The sequence below is a fragment of the Ammodytes marinus genome, assembly GCF_949987685.1.
Source record: "Ammodytes marinus genome assembly, chromosome: 13".
NCBI classification, from domain to species: Eukaryota; Metazoa; Chordata; class Actinopteri; order Uranoscopiformes; family Ammodytidae; genus Ammodytes; species Ammodytes marinus.
In genome coordinates, this window is record NC_137217.1 from 23,002,345 (window position 1) to 23,017,818 (window position 15,474).

The window sequence follows — 15,474 nt, forward strand, 5'->3', positions numbered from 1 at the left end:
CAAAGTGACCAAAGGAGTTATAATGTGGATAGAATATAACTTTCAGTGAAGGTCTTTGACATCTTTGCTCATTATCAGCTCTCTCATTTTATGTTTTAAAGAGAATGAGAGAGCTTTAAATGTAATTTATTTTACTGTGTGGCGCATTCATGCAGATGCCACTGAGTTTGCACCGTTTGTCCAAAGCAGGTCTAATAAGCACTCAAGACAATGTTCATGATTTCCCCTAACCGTTTAAAATAACTAACCACATAGATAAAGGACTGACTTAATTTCCTGTTGTGTTCTTTTTTAAGTTTACCACAAATAGTATTCGCTACATCCTGCATCAGCCTCTCAGTTCACTGCTTGGCTTCTCCAAGATTACAGAGGGTATGTAAGTAATGTCCAATAGAATTTGAATTTTATAAAGAACTCATTTGTTTGTGTCAATCATTAATATCTACCACATTTCAACAAAGGTCTACTTCTTATTTGCTCTAAGTGACGCGGGGTTCAAAGAAGAATTAAGTATTTTGTACTTCTATTTCGTCTTAAACAATTTTGAATTCTGACATTCGTATACTTTTTGACAGTAAATTAATGCTCCTGAAGGTCTTCAACGAGTTATTACAAAACAGTCGGGATGTAATATGTCGAAGCAAGCTGAACGAAAAAAAAAAAAACTAAGAGCTGACTGTGAAATTCCTGCAAACCAAGCACTTTTCACTTCTCCTTCATTCTCCGAGGATTGTTTTGTAAAACCAGTTTCTGCTTCTTGAAGCTTAAACCCCCCAAAATAGTGTTCCCTTTTAATATTTTCATGTGTAAAGCATTGTACACATTGCAGATAAAAACATCTTGTGTCGGCAGCAGAAGTGTGTGCACAGTAGAAAATAGAATGTTTTTTTTTTCCATAGCGTCCCTTCAGTCATGCACTGTCTGTCTGTCTGATGGAGCTTTATTTAAAAAAAAAAATGAATATGTCACAATTTCCCTGACAGTCAACATATTCCTACTACAGCTATGTTTTCATCCAAGATCTTCGAGGATTCAGTTCCTAAAATTAACGACTTCTTCTTTCTGATCCTCCTACATTTGACAAGTTTAGAAAAAAAATAGTCCAAGAAAAAAAAGGATGTTTAACCAATGTGTTTATGAGTTTTCTGTCTTGACTGTTGGAGGGTTTCAGGTGGTCTGCTGCCTCCTTGTTCTCTACACATATGGATCAAGTCATGGCAACCACAGAAGATTACTGGGTGAGTGATTATGTTTACCATCCCTCCAGTGCCAACTGAGACATGAGCAACTTTAGCACATTTTAGAGAACATATTCCTCCAAAATATATTATCAGAGGAGTTAATTTCCTATCAAACAGCATATAGCAAATACATCAATTATCTTTAAAGTTCCCTTTCAATAAAATAAAATACTGAAACTGTATCTGACCTTTTGGAAATTGTATAACCTTGGAGTAAAAAACGGTCCCTGCAGAGGTTCAAAGAAATGAAAGAAAATAGAAAGTTCTTAGTTTTCACATTATAAAGTTTGCAAAATGCTGCAAAGACTAGAAAGGGAGAGCTTCAGTTTTTATGCACCCAATCCCTGGAACCAACTTCCAGGGGACTTGAGGTCTGCTGCTACACTCAGCTCTTTTAAATCGGTCATTTTAATTCTATTTCTTTTTTTAAATGTTTTATTGCTTTTATTTATATGTTTTATTTCTATTCATGTTTTTCATTCGCTTTTTAAATGTGTGCTCTACTGTATACTTGATGTATTTTAATTTTGCTTCTGTAAAGCACTTTAAATGGCCTTGTGTCTGAAATGTGCTGTACAAATAAACTTGCCTTGCCTAAATTTGCCTTGCCAAAGTATACCTTTCATGAATACGCTAACTGTTTCAAAAATATAAAAGCGTATTTTCCCTCTTTCCTGTCAACAGCTTTATGGAGACGACTATGACAATTACACCTTGTCCCCTGACATAACCAAGGGTAATGCAGTCCCATGCTTGCAGGAGGACATCTACGGTTTTGCACAGAAGTACTCCCCTGTTGTATACAGTCTGGTGTTCCTCCTGGCTCTTGTTGGAAACGTGATGGTGCTGTGTGTGATCCGGCGCTACAGAAACTCTCTGAGTGGAGGAGCCTGCGCCTTCTCTCTGACCGACACCTTTCTCCTCCACCTGGCCATTTCTGATCTCCTGCTAGCCTTCACCCTGCCTCTGTTTGCAGTGCAGTGGGCTCATCAATGGGTGTTCGGCTTGGCAGTTTGCAAGATCTCCGGTGCCCTGTTCTCCCTCAACCGCTACAGTGGCATCCTCTTCCTGGCCTGCATCAGCTTCGACCGATACCTGGCCATCGTTCACGCTGTCAGCTCTGGCTGGAAGCGCAACACCTGCCATGCCCAGATTGTGTGTGCCATCATCTGGGTGGGCTGCCTGGGCCTGAGCGGGGTGGACATCACTTTCAAACAGGTGGTGGAGGTGAACACTGTAGGCAACCAGAGGGCGCTCCTGTGCCAGGTGTGGTTCACTGAGAACTCCACACAGTGGCAGGTGGGGCTGCAGCTGGTCAGTGTGGTACTAGGTTTTGGTTTCCCCTTGCTGATCATGCTCTACTGCTACATTCGTATCTTCAGGTCGCTCTGCAACGCAAGTCGCAGGCAAAAGCGCAAGTCCCTCCGCCTCATCATCTCCTTAGTGTCTGTGTTTGTCATCTGCTGGGCGCCGTACAACTGCTTCCAGCTGGCAGACAGTCTGTACAGGCTGAGTGTGGTGGATGGAGGTTGCCAGTTTGGCCGCGTGGTGGACTTAGGGACCCTCATCACTGAGAGTGTGGGGCTGTCGCACTGCGCCCTCAACCCTCTGCTATATGGCTTTGTGGGGGTGAAGTTCAGGAGGGAGCTGGCCAGAATGTGTAAGGGGCTGCTGGGACAGAAAGGCATGGACGGATGGAGGCAGAGGAGGCTTAGAAAAGCCACAGGGTCTTTCAGTTCTGCAGAAAGCGAAAACACCTCCTATTCTGTCATGGTTTGAAAGGAGTGTGTGTGTGTGTGTGTGTGTGTGTGTGTGTGTGTGTGTGTGTGTGTGTGTGTGTGTGTGTGTGTGTGTGTGTGTGTGTGTGTGTGTGTGTGTGTGTGTTTGTGTGTGTGTGTGTGTGTGTGTGTGTGTGTGTGTGTGTGTGTGTGTGTGTGTGTGTGTGTGTGTGATAGAGAGAGAGAGAGAGAGAGAGAGAGAGAGAGAGAGAGTGAAGGGGGGATTCAGAGAAAGAAAGGACTAAATGAAAATATCTGATTCATTAAGACTTAAAACATTGTGAAAGGTTTTCTTTCCGTCTGTGATGTAGTTCTTTTACTGGTGCTTTTCCATCTCGTTGTAGGTGTGGTGCAGCTTACAACACATTTTTTGGTTGTTATTGTTTTAAGTTCTGTGGAAAATCATTAAATAAGGGTTGAGCATAAAGCAAAACAGAACACCACTTCCCACATGCTGATGCTGTCGTGTAACCTTGTCGTGAGAACAAGTTGATTTTTGTGTCCATAGGTCAAGTCTTGTGAAACATTTCGATTTCTTCATACTCCTTAAAAAAAAAGAAAAAAAAGCTTGTTCAGCATTTAAGATAGAGCCCTTGGCCACGTCAAACTTATATCTCACATCAGGAGATTTTTCTCATCTGATTCCATTTCAGATCAAATATTAAACATGGTTGCACATGTTGAAAAGTTGAACATGTCAAATGATCCATATGCAGCTTTTCTCTCAGTTGTCTGCTTTAAAATTAAATTGTGCTGCAAAAGAGGAAAAAAATAAAGTGTGAGTCATTTTCAGTTTTATCTGTTGCATTAAAACCCGGTCAATGCAAATACAACTGAATATTCAAGTCTGCAGCTATAATGAACATTCCCCTCATAGAGGACAATGCATCTGCTTCTGAGCCACTGCAACATTACAGCAGTAACAGATCCAAGAAGGTGAAGCTCAAGTTATGTGCTCACAGATCAGCAGATGCAAATGTAACATGGTAAAGGAAGCACGTTGTAGGCCTACTTAATTTTGGATTACTGTTCATGGTTAGAAATTGAACAACCAAAGCCTCCAGTCAGTGGAGATACACTAGTGATACTGCAATGTTAAAACATAAAAACATAAATATTGTCAGCAAAATGTATTCATATGGCCCTTTCAATAAAGTCACACTATTATGTGTAATGTTTTTTTTCTTCTTCTGGTGCCTTGATATATAAAAAGTTTTTAAATGTTGAGCTAATTTGAATTTATTTTATATAAAAAAAAATGTATTACGATAACAATACATCATGATCATTTATTTTTATAAACCGATCATATGTTTTGTATTTGAAATCTGTAGAATAAACACAATCTAGCACAAACGGATCATATATGTGCCCCATAAAGGCTCAAAACCAGTAGCGATCGAGCATTGCTATCATTTTATGATATCTTAAAGTTTACGTTTAATGTTACTTTGCACATGTTATTTTATGATGTATTTGTGTCTATATGAGTGATGAACATTCTATGTACATTATATTTTATTATCTTAAAATATAAGTGCCTATAGGCTATATCTTGTTGTATACATCCAAACCTCAAATGCAACAAGGCGTAAACAGTGCAGGATTCCTTTCTGAAATGCAGTGTAGTAGAATCCTAAGTTCCTTAAAATGGAAATAGTACATGTAAAAAGTACATGTCTCATCATTTTAGGTCTACTTGAGTCAGTATTTCACAGAGGCCTATAGCCTATATTTCACAGCAATAGCCTATGTTGAATATTCCAAATGCTTTTGCATGTTTTAGTTCCTATCTCTGAAGCACTTTATTTATTTAAGCCTAGGCCTATTTATTATTTATTTTACCCGGGCCTGTTACTTTATTGAGCCATTTGCGTAAACACAGTCTCCCCCTGCCACCTCCCCACCCCCTCTTTGCAAATCCACGTTGAACATTTAGAGTGGCTGTGGATTCTATTCAGTTTAATTAGGCCTATCCTGATACCAGCAGGTTGGAACAAGCCCCAGTTTATTGTTCAGTTAGGGTTAGGGTTAAAAAAAAAAACAATCCCATAGATTGTATAACGATAGATCTATAACACCACCTAGCGGAGAGCGGCTCCCTGTGAGCCGCATTGTTTGACCGCTTTGTCTCCAGCTCCGCGAACGGCGTGTACACACAGCAGGCGCGTCAAGTCAGGGATAGAAATCAGGTATGCGGAAGTTGTCCAATTTTGCCTTCAAAATAAAGCGCCTGTTGTCCACAATAATGCCTTGGTTAGACCATAAGGACAGTGGACATTTTTAAGCATGTATCCTGTTTCTTAGTAGAAAAAATAGTGCTGCATATTTTTCAGTCTCTTTCGGTTGGGTTTTTATTTCTGGATGCAACACTACATTTAATTTAATTTATTTTGAAAATAAAGTCAATCTGTCGTCTGCCTTGATATGACGAATTTACATATCTGGCTATATTCGGGCAGATGAGGCTGTGTGAGAGAAGGCTGACATTTGATGAACCAAAACAATCGAGTAGGGAGGTAATTAAAGTGCATGTTAGTACATTATTTGCGTGTAACAGGCTTTATGTGACCATTGGTACACGAAGTGCGCTCCTGCTCCTTGAGATATCCAGCTGGTTAAGCGCAGCCTTTCTCATCGTTCGATTCCTTCGTTTCCCTCGCCACCCGCGGTTTTGTTGTCGTGGATTCAACCTTAGCCCATTTAAACAAGCGACTCCCTGTCATTTCTAAGTAGTTAAGCGTTAGGACTTAAAGTTTGTTTATGTAGGCTAGGTGTTTCTTGACTTGACGGGCGCTCGACAGCTGCAGAAACTCGCCCGTCGTCCCTCCAAAAACAGCGACGGTAGTTCTTTGGCCCTGGGCTAGTGACTCCGGGCTGAAGGGCTGTGTGCACGTTTTTACAGCCTATATTTGTCCTTTTTTGGTCATCAGTTTACACCGCGCAGAGAAGTTATTGACAATCTGCAGCTTATGGTAAGTGCTATTTTCTTTGAACTTCTATTCTAAATTGTGTAGGCTAAACATTTAGGCTATTGATTTGTATGTTTATAATAACAAGTCTGGAGTCTGGACACACAATAATTTCAGTTGTCGCAATATTACAGTTTAGGCTATGCATATTCAAACATTTTGCTTTCTGTTTCATTCGTCTCTGCTTTGAAAGCTGCTATTATTAAATGTCATCGCCTTATCATCGCATCTAACACCTACCGCTTCTGGTTTCGTGGCATGCTTTTATATCTAGGCCTACCTAGCCTCCATATTTATACCAGCAGTACAAGTGCCATAAGCTCACCGCCTCTGTGCGTGAGATAGTTAGTTGTATTAATTATGTGAGAACAAGTGTGTGCGTGCCTTGCAGAACTGTGCTTTCCGTTTCAACTTCTAAACTGTTGCTTCATGCAGTGACGTCACATCATGTGAGTTATACATGTGTTAAGTTTCCTCGTGTTGAAAGAGTCCACTGCTGGGCTTCCCACGGGGAGATTTTCCAGACTCACATGGCTCTCTGACTGATGATGATACACACAGTGGCAGGCAGCGAGAGAGGAGTGTTTATAAGTTGGTGTTTTTCAGAGGCACTGCAGCATTTCTGATTTCTCTCCCTCTCTCTCTTTGTCTGGTGTGTTGACCGTTCAGTAGGAGAACATGGATATAGAACCGGAGCTCGATGGATTGTTTCTCCACAACAGCACCTACGACTACGACGAGGACTACGTGTATGAGGAGGACATTGAGACAAAAGGCAGTAGAGCGGTGTTGATCCCGCTTCTGTACTCTGTTGTCTTGGTGGTGGGTCTGCTGGGCAATGGACTACTCCTGGCCGTTCTGGCTCAGAAGAGGCGATCCTGGAGTCTATCCGACACCTTTATCCTTCACCTGAGTGTGTCAGACGTCCTACTGCTGGTGACACTGCCCTTCTGGGCTGCGCAGGCCGGTCAGTACTGTGGATGGTGCTTCGGGGGTTTCCTCTGCAAGATCAGCGCAGTCATTTTTAAAGTAAGTAGCTACAAGCAAGGGTGGACGTGTTGTGCAGATTGCGGAACATGCTGGGGCTGGAAAGCGAAAGGGAGATATTTTTTTATTGAGGCAGGCCGTGAGAAAGTTGTTTTTGGATGGTGTGTGCATTCAGCTGTAGGCCATTAGTTCCTTCCTAATCTTGGCAGACAAGTGTCAGTGTACTTACTTGTATACTGTTATATTGAGCAAGCAAGTATACTCCCCGAGTGACATCCACATTTTTTTACAGGCATCTTAGCATTTCTGGGAAGAGGGAAGAGGAGGTTAGAAGTGAGGGTTAAGTAATAATATCTGGAAGGGTTCCCGTTGTATACACCAAATCACATCTGAAGTTTTCCTTTGCTTTTCCAATAGATCAACTTCTACTGTGGGATCCTGCTGCTGTTTTGCATCAGTCTGGATTGCTACCTCTCCATGGCCGGTGCCACTCGGCTATACTCCTACAAGAGGCCAAGGCTCGCTCATATCAGCTGCCTGTTGGTCTGGCTCACCTCCCTGATCCTCACCATTCCCGACTGGGTCTACGTGGGCGCCACGAAAAGGATGGCACAAGAGAAAAGATGGTGTGTTTACAACAACCCGCTGTCCGAAAGTCACTGGCAGCTGGTGTCCCGCATGTTCCACCACACGCTTGGCTTCTTGCTGCCCGCGGCCGCCCTGATCTTCTGCTGCGTCCTCATCCTGCTACGGCTGCAACAAAGCTCCAAAGACCTCCAGAAGAAGAAGAAGAAAGAGAAGGCCGTCATGGTCATCCTGCCCTTGGTAGCGGTGTTCTTTCTCTGCTGGATGCCGTACAACTTCACCCTCATTGTGGAAACCTCTAGAGGCTCTAACTCTAAGGAAAATGGTGATTCTTCATCCCTGAGAACAGCTCTGATGGTCACCTCCGTTCTAGGCTGCAGTCATGCCTGCCTTCGGCCGCTGCTCTATCTCGGCCTGTGTGGGAACTTCAAGAAACGAGCACTGGCCATGTTGAGATGTGCCCCAGCTGAATGTGAGAGCTCGCTGTGGGAGTTGGGTGTGGGCAAGGAAACCCTACCTGAGCAGAGTCCTGAAGAGGAAGAAGAGCTGAACCAGAAGAAAAGTGACAATCAGCTGGCACAGTCAAACCAGTGTTAATGGACAGACAAAAAAAAGAAAAAACCCTCCTGTGACTCAGAGGGCACCTGAACAATGATACGCCCCTCAGGGGAATTTAGTGGGAAGTCATGGGATCGTGGGGAGGAGGACAATTTTTTGTGTAATGATGAGAGAAACATATTTATAAAAAAGGAAATGGCTCCCTCATATTGCACTTTAATGTGACAGTTTCAGAGCCACGTCATGGTGGCATACTGTTGTGTGCCATACTGTTTATTTTGCAATCACTGTAGCTTGTCACTCCACATCATGGGATTTTCCTTATTCAATTGTAGATATCTGTAATTTTATTGTGTATTTTTATTTGTATGACTATTCTTATAATAATTGAAAACAATCAGGTTTTTTAAAAACATTATTCTTTATATTTACAGCTGTTACACAATCATCCTAAAGCTAATGCCATTATGTTTTAAACTTTGAATGTTTGAAACTATGAATCTTATCAGTGTCCTTCTTATCTTTCATTGAACAGTTCATGACATTTAGCTAATTTATCAACTAACAGTTTCACTTTTCCTTTGACTTGTTACCTCGTGAATTCCACGATTGCACAGCTGGTGTGTGTATTCCTGTGTATTACCACAGTGTAGCAAGGGAATTTCCCCTCGGTTAATCCCGCAGGCTTTCTTGCCTTTTTGTCTTTTTTGTCTCGACATTGTTGCAACGTGGGCGTGTGGACTGTAGGACACGGGATGACACAAACAGGTTGTGATGTCATCAGTCAGGTGACAGAGAGTGAGACAGAGGAGGAAGAGTGGGGAAAACAAAGCTCTCTGTTGGTACTGCGGCCTTTTCTTAACTCGCATGCAAAGACGTCGTCTGTTGCAAGGGAACAGTGGAGTGCTTTGTGCGTAATGGCAATTGACTGAAAAAAAAAGAGTGTAGGTGGCAAATAGAGGAAACAGAATGAGTTCTTATCTTATTTTAAAGATCACGGCACACGTTGCGCTGAGCAGTAAGTCAGTGGTTTCACCTTCAAACTGCTGTGCTGGTTGTGGATCACAATAGTGCACTTGCAATACAAAGGAAAGACAATTATGTTTAGAAATAAATAAATGTGACCCAAAATAAGCTGTTCTCTTACATCTTGGTGTTCTTGTAGAACCTCAAGAAACTGTACAGTCATTTCCAAGAAAATAAAACAGTTTGCTTAAAACCTATTCTCCTTCCTCTTTCTGCTTTTGCTTGAGTGGTGTTGGAGTTCATCTAGAGGCCAAGATAAAATGTGGCGTAATTTGACTAATCTGGTGACAGCAGCAACACGTCAAGTTTATAGCATTGTTGGTTGTATTTAGTGTCCAGTGTTGCATTAAATTGAAGTGTTATTTCCTGCAGCAGTTAGAGCTTATCTGTTTGCTTAAACAGAGACAAGCTGCTATTCAAGACCTTTGTTTCAATGAATAACAAACCTGTTGTCCTTAGAAACACAGACTTTAATGTTTTGTCCACTAGAATGATAATTGATTCCCTGCAAAAGAAAAAGGCACACGCTTCATTAAAAGTACAAAAGTTAAAAACAAACATTTAGCATGGTGAGAAACATGATTAATAACGAAACCTGCGCTTGTTGACCACACACCAAACCAAGCATGACGTGTTTAAATGGGCTTTTTAGCTGAGCGCTTAACACCTAAGAACCACAAAAGACTTCATGAACCTGTCGCTTACTTTGCTCTCAGCCACAGTGGGCTGCTCATACGACATTTTAAAGTTGAAGGTATGTTTTCTTTTAACACTGCGACCACCCTTTGTCATCAAAGGTTTGCCTCTCATGTGAGCCGTGAATGTGATGTGTCATGAGGTTTAGCAGTTGTGTCACTTGTTTTTTTTTCTAGCCATCATTCATTTGAGAGAAGCCTGCCCACAAGTCATGGCACATCTCTGTGCTGTATGCTCATCTATTTCATGTGAATTAACTGCTTGGAGGATGTGCGGTTATTTTTGTTCATTTGTTTAGATTTCCTGTCAAATAGATGTCAGATACTTCCACTGAAATTGTAGCAAACTGGCTTTGAAGGTTTCATTGCTTTTTCGTGTATTCTACCTAATCTACCTGATCCTAACAATAGCATAAATAAATGAAGCATTTTAGAAAGGGCGTCACACATGGAATTGGACTTGAATTGATATATAGGCTACAGTATATATATATATATATACTGTTTCTAAGGACAATATATATATATATATATATATATATATATATATATATATATATATATATATATATATGTTAGGGCTGTCAAGCGATTAAAAAATGTATCTAATTAATTACAGGCTCTGTTATTAATTAATCTAAATTAATCGCATACTTTTATGACACTTTTATACCTGTTTATAAACGGCTGTATAGCCTGCTACAGTTTGTTTCTCTCTCTCTCGCTCTGCGTCTCGTAACTTCTTTCTCCACAACAGACAGCGCTGCACTGCCACAGATGCCTATGCAGATTCATTCACCATCGTCGTACTCATAGGCAAAAATATTGACACACACACACACGGGACGGGTGTCCGTTTACGCGGGAGACAAGACAGCTAGCAAACAAAATTGAGACACACGGAGGAAGATTGAGAGACACTGTTTTGAACCTATACATTGTTGCATCCACTAAATCAATATTGCACAGACACTGCGGAGAATAAAGTAAGATGTCTTCCTACCTTCATGCTTATTTGCCCGAAGCATCACATAAACCGTCCATAGAGCCCTCGGCCCCGCCCTTTCCCCTGCTTCTCTCTTTACTTTTCTCCCTTTTACCCGTGCGGGCTGTGTAAGCAAGCTACAGGTGCAGCTGCGCACCACTTTTGCACCGGGTCAAAGGGCATTATAGAAGTGCGATTAATCTGCGTTAATTTTTTTAATCGCGTTAATTTTTCTGTGATTAATTAATCGAAATCTCGGATGTCAGATGTTCACAACACACAGAAAGAAAGGGATGTTGCTCAATCTAATTTCTCCTAAAAAATTGAAGTTGAGGTTTCGTGCCAAAAACTTATCTCTCTAACTTGTTTCAACATTCATGACAGTGCATAACTGTTTCATGGCATCTTATGTCTGACTCCTTGCCGTCAGTGGAGGCTGTGTTTCACTATGGTCATTCAAACTTGGTAGCTGCCTAGGTGCAATAAGCAGAGCAACAGCATTTGTAAACAGGAAAGTCCTCTTCACTATATAAAGTAGCCTAATACCTGCTTGCCTTGTTGTTCCTGTACTGTAATGTAACAAACACACTGTTTTTAAGATTCAACAAAATTACATTTTATTCTCCACATGAACATTCCATATAAAATAAATGTCTATTTGTGATATAACATGTCATTTAAAAGTATAAAAAAGAGGTAAGAAAGTACACACGACTACAGTATGAAATTACAATGTATTTAACAGTATCATATATGTATCATGTTACATTGTTGCACTTAAAAAGAGTAAATATATGTTTTTCTGTTATACAAGTAAAGTTTGATCTGCCGCCAACTAGTACAGCTGTATGACTTCAAATATATTTTGGTCCATGTTCATGTTCAGCCACCAATGCACTGCACTAAATGTAATCAAAGAAAGCGTATCCTGTTACATGATAACACAGGAACTATGCAAGGAGAAATCAAACACACTGTATGCTCAGATGTTGTTGCAGATGGTTTGAATCTGTTTGGTAGCTTGTTCAGGTTTGATCAGCTGTCTCTCCCTCAGATAGCAGTGGAGTGGGAAGTGTCGCCAGACTCTGACCAAAAGGAACCCCTCCTGCTGCCCAGTTTGGCACTTGTCTTCAGCTTGCAGCCCAGTGACCTGAAGATGTCCAGGAGCTGACGCCGGAACTTCACACCCACAAAGGCGTACAGGATGGGATTCAGGCTGCAGTGGAGGTAACCCACGGAGGAGGTGACTATCTTGGCTTTCTCCAAAGATGTTTTTACTCCACAGGTTTCGCTGCTCTTATTGCCAGAATGAACCGTGTCCACCATGAGTGTGATGTTGTACGGCGTCCAGCAGAGGAAGAAAACCACCACCACGGCCACGATGACCTTGATGGCTCTCTGCTTTTGGAGGCCGTGGGAGCCGCAGCGTAGCCGCCGCAGGATGCAGGAGTAGCAGAAGATCAGGACAACCGAAGGCAGCAGGAAACCAACAATGTGGTAGAGCAGACGTGATGCCAGACGCCAGTCACGTATCGTGTCAAAGTAGATGGGCTTGGCGTAGTTGCGAACACACTCTGTTTTCCCTCTTCTTTCATCGTGCACAGCTTCCAGAAAGATCAAGTCAGGGACAGAGAGGAGCAGGGAGAAGAGCCACACTACCAGGCAGCTGACGTGACAGACCCAGGGCTTCCTGCGGGAGTACATCTGGGCAGCGTGGACGATGGAGACGTAGCGGTCCAGACTGATGCAGGCCAGCAGGAAGATCCCACAGTAGAAGTTAATCTGAGGGTAGGAAAAAAAATCAGCCAAAAATGCACTACCAGGCGCTTTCAGGCAGTTTAAATATCACCTATTGCACAAAATGCACTTTTTCCACATTAATATGGGTTCCCCGGTGTGTCTGAGACTCACAAAGTATGAAAACACAACTTTCTCTTTTTCTCCACCTTTCTAAAAACATGTTAAAAAACTTACATTTTCCTTTACATGATGTCATAAGGGGAGAAACCACACCTTGTCATTACCAACCTTATAGCTCTGCCTCCGCCTGTGCTAAGCACACACCTAGTTTGCCATGAATCTAACTGGTAGTTCGATTCAAACCGGCAGATAGATTCAGGGCCAATCAGAGCAGACTGTGCTTTTGGGAAGGCAGGCTCTAAAGGCTGAGCGTTTCAGACAGAGGCTAAATAGAGGATATCCAGCAATGGCCCTGGACACTACACCATAAAAGCAGCTTCTAGTATAAAACCCAAATTACAAAGTTGAAGCTAAAAATGAGCACAATATGTGACCTCTAAATGCACCTATCCTGCTTACCGTAAACAGAGCTCCAGTGATCTTGCAGAGAGGAGTGCCAAAGGTCCACCCGTGCACAGACTGCGCTGCGTACAGGGGCAGCGTGACCAGCAGCAGGACATCAGCCACACCCAGGTGGAGGATGAAGGTGTCTGTCACGCTCCATGTCTTCCTGCTCTGAACCAGAACTCCCAGCAGCACTCCATTGCCCAGGACACCCACCACGAATGCCACAGAGTACAGAACTGGGATGAACACCGCCTCAAAATGCATGCCCTCATTCAGGTCGCACACATCACCCCCTTCACAACAATAGTCTCCATCAGTGAAGTTGTCATATAAGTCGTCATAGCCTTCCAGGAAGTTTCCTGGTAATGTCATCTTGCCACTGTCATCCATCATCAAACTCTACAGGAAAAAATTAAATCTATGCATTAATTTTGGTTTGAGCATTTGAGCTGTGTAGCCTGTTTCAACCACATGGTGGTGCTGTGTAGCTCTAAACAAATCTATCCATCCATTTAAACATCTACTGTAGAAAGCCATAAATGTCTGTACTCTTTATCTATGAACCCTGAATAATGTTTTATTTGTTCTGTACTGTGGGGTTTTGGAGCTGGTATCTTCTAACGGTGTTTTGACACACATTCACACAGCTGATTTATTTTATTTGAACATTACTATAAAAAAGTCATCCCAATATATACTGTATATATATATATATATATAAAACATACATAATTTATTTTATTTTAATTTGGCTCCCAGCAGCAGGAAGTCAATTATTAGAATAATCTAACCTTACCCGTGACAAAAGTTGTGGACAAAGAAGTGAACACGGCCCATGAAATATTTTGATTGTGAAGTTCTACTCTGGTATCAACCTTTTGTGTCACTCAACCTGATCTCACTTCCCTGTTTGATTGGAAAAAGTTACGACCATGTCGTATTTCTCCTGGGGTATGTTCCTGTGTTAGTGGAATGGGAAGCGGAATTGATAGAAACCCAAGAGGAAGCCAGTGTGAATTTGAATGTTTTTTCTCAATAGCGACAAGGCACCAAAAACCACATCATTAGAATTTTACACACTGTTGATCCCATCATTATCTCATAGCTTGATCCTTCAAAATAATTCAACTTTTAACCATACATCACAACAATGCAATGAAAAAAGATCAAGCTTATGAATCACGTCACAGTTAACCTCATTGTGATCTCTGAATGTGATCTTAAGGGGAAAGAACAAAGAAGAACAAGGAGTGAACAAAGACACAAATAAGATAGCAAATATGCAGTTTAAAAATGTATGCGCATCAGAAATAAGTTAATAAGGTAAAGGTTACACACCAAGCAAGAGTACAGTGAAATAAAATAAAAAATAGATAAGAATTTAATTGAAATTCACAAATGCTAAATAATGCTATTTGCATGTGAATAAAAATAATTCATGAGCTAAAATAAACATCTTCATTAAAACATATGGTTGAGGTTATATCTTACCAAACTGTAATTCTCTGACAATGTATTCTCCTCCGTGAGCAGGTTCCGCAGGCTACACAACAGAAATGAGCTTCATCTATACCCCCCACAGAGGAAGGCCTGTAGACCAGACAAAAAAAAGAGAAAAAAAACGCCTCAAACCACACACGAAAGCAGACGCCAGTCAGTATTTTTACAATGAGTGTTTTAGAGGAAATTAGGAAAACAGATTATCTGTGATTGAAACCTCACATTTATATTTATATTTTATTTTGAGATTTCTTTTTTTCAAACAGCATACTGTTAATAGATCAATTACTTTCAGATTCTTCATTTGGCAATTCCTACATTTGGATGATGATTCAGAGGTCTTGAATTGGGTTAGTGTACGACAAAAGCATAGATTAAAAGTCTTGTACACAAAATGTAATTCGTTCTTTTTGTTTTAAAGACTCCCCATGCTGCTCCCTATGAATGGACTTTACAGAATTGTAAATATGCTAATTCTCTAAAAAACAAATGAGGTGTCACACTGCACTATGAAAAGTGATTCATAACATTTCTTTAAATTTAAGGGGACTGAGTCTAAAAACATGTTTCACAGTTTCATTTGGTTTGGGTGTTTCACATTCTGCTGGTGTTACAAAGAAATAGTCTACATCCTGCTGACTCTGTTCAGTACATCGTGGTTATTATGTTCATTGTAATATGAGTGACACTGGCAACCTCAGGAGAACATCTGCATTTTTTTGTCTGGTCATTAAATAGCGTGGAGACTGTTTTACTTTCAGGTGTTTATTTTATGAATAAATCTCCCTATATGTGCAGCTTAAAACAAGTTACTGATTCATGTGCGTGGTCGTAACATGC

General features: G+C 41.2%; 3 protein-coding genes across 4 annotated transcripts; 2 read left to right on the forward strand and 1 right to left on the reverse strand.

The window, feature by feature from the left end:
• The first annotated feature begins 1,118 nt into the window (after positions 1-1,118).
• cxcr3.2 (chemokine (C-X-C motif) receptor 3, tandem duplicate 2) lies at positions 1,119-4,173 on the forward strand. Its single transcript, XM_080039699.1, has 2 exons — positions 1,119-1,238; positions 1,926-4,173. The coding sequence occupies exons 1-2, from the start codon at positions 1,203-1,205 to the stop codon at positions 3,018-3,020; spliced, it is 1,131 nt and encodes a 376-aa protein (XP_079895825.1). The 5' UTR covers positions 1,119-1,202; the 3' UTR covers positions 3,021-4,173.
• Positions 4,174-5,472: 1,299 nt separating this feature from the next.
• On the forward strand, positions 5,473-9,331 carry LOC307259475 (C-X-C chemokine receptor type 3-like). 2 transcript variants are annotated; one of them, XM_080039336.1, is made up of 3 exons: positions 5,473-5,538; positions 6,661-7,020; positions 7,396-9,331. In XM_080039336.1, the coding sequence occupies exons 2-3, from the start codon at positions 6,670-6,672 to the stop codon at positions 8,158-8,160; spliced, it is 1,116 nt and encodes a 371-aa protein (XP_079895462.1). In that variant the 5' UTR covers positions 5,473-5,538; positions 6,661-6,669; the 3' UTR covers positions 8,161-9,331. The 2 variants fall into 2 exon arrangements, with proteins under 2 accessions (XP_079895462.1, XP_079895461.1); XM_080039335.1 differs by having other exon boundaries at positions 5,482-5,994.
• A 1,888-nt stretch (positions 9,332-11,219) lies between these two features.
• cxcr3.1 (chemokine (C-X-C motif) receptor 3, tandem duplicate 1) lies at positions 11,220-14,676 on the reverse strand. The gene is made up of 3 exons (XM_080039494.1): positions 14,626-14,676; positions 13,147-13,533; positions 11,220-12,609 (listed from the first exon to the last, which is right to left on the reverse strand). Exons 2-3 carry the CDS (start codon positions 13,525-13,527, stop codon positions 11,878-11,880), a joined length of 1,113 nt encoding a protein of 370 aa, XP_079895620.1. The 5' UTR covers positions 13,528-13,533; positions 14,626-14,676; the 3' UTR covers positions 11,220-11,877.
• Positions 14,677-15,474: the final 798 nt, after the last annotated feature.

Excerpts from the sequence above, each read along its gene's own strand:
- cxcr3.1 (XM_080039494.1), bottom strand. The coding sequence starts at position 13,527 with ATGATGGATGACAGTGGCAAGATGACATTACCAGGAAACTTCCTGGAA. Across the intron at positions 12,610-13,146 it reads TCACTGGAGCTCTGTTTACG|ATTAACTTCTACTGTGGGAT; the intron begins GTAAGCAGGATA and ends TCCTACCCTCAG.
- cxcr3.2 (XM_080039699.1), top strand. The coding sequence starts at position 1,203 with ATGGATCAAGTCATGGCAACCACAGAAGATTACTGG. Across the intron at positions 1,239-1,925 it reads CAACCACAGAAGATTACTGG|CTTTATGGAGACGACTATGA; the intron begins GTGAGTGATTAT and ends TCCTGTCAACAG.
- LOC307259475 (XM_080039336.1), top strand. The coding sequence starts at position 6,670 with ATGGATATAGAACCGGAGCTCGATGGATTGTTTCTCCACAACAGCACC. Across the intron at positions 7,021-7,395 it reads TCAGCGCAGTCATTTTTAAA|ATCAACTTCTACTGTGGGAT; the intron begins GTAAGTAGCTAC and ends CTTTTCCAATAG.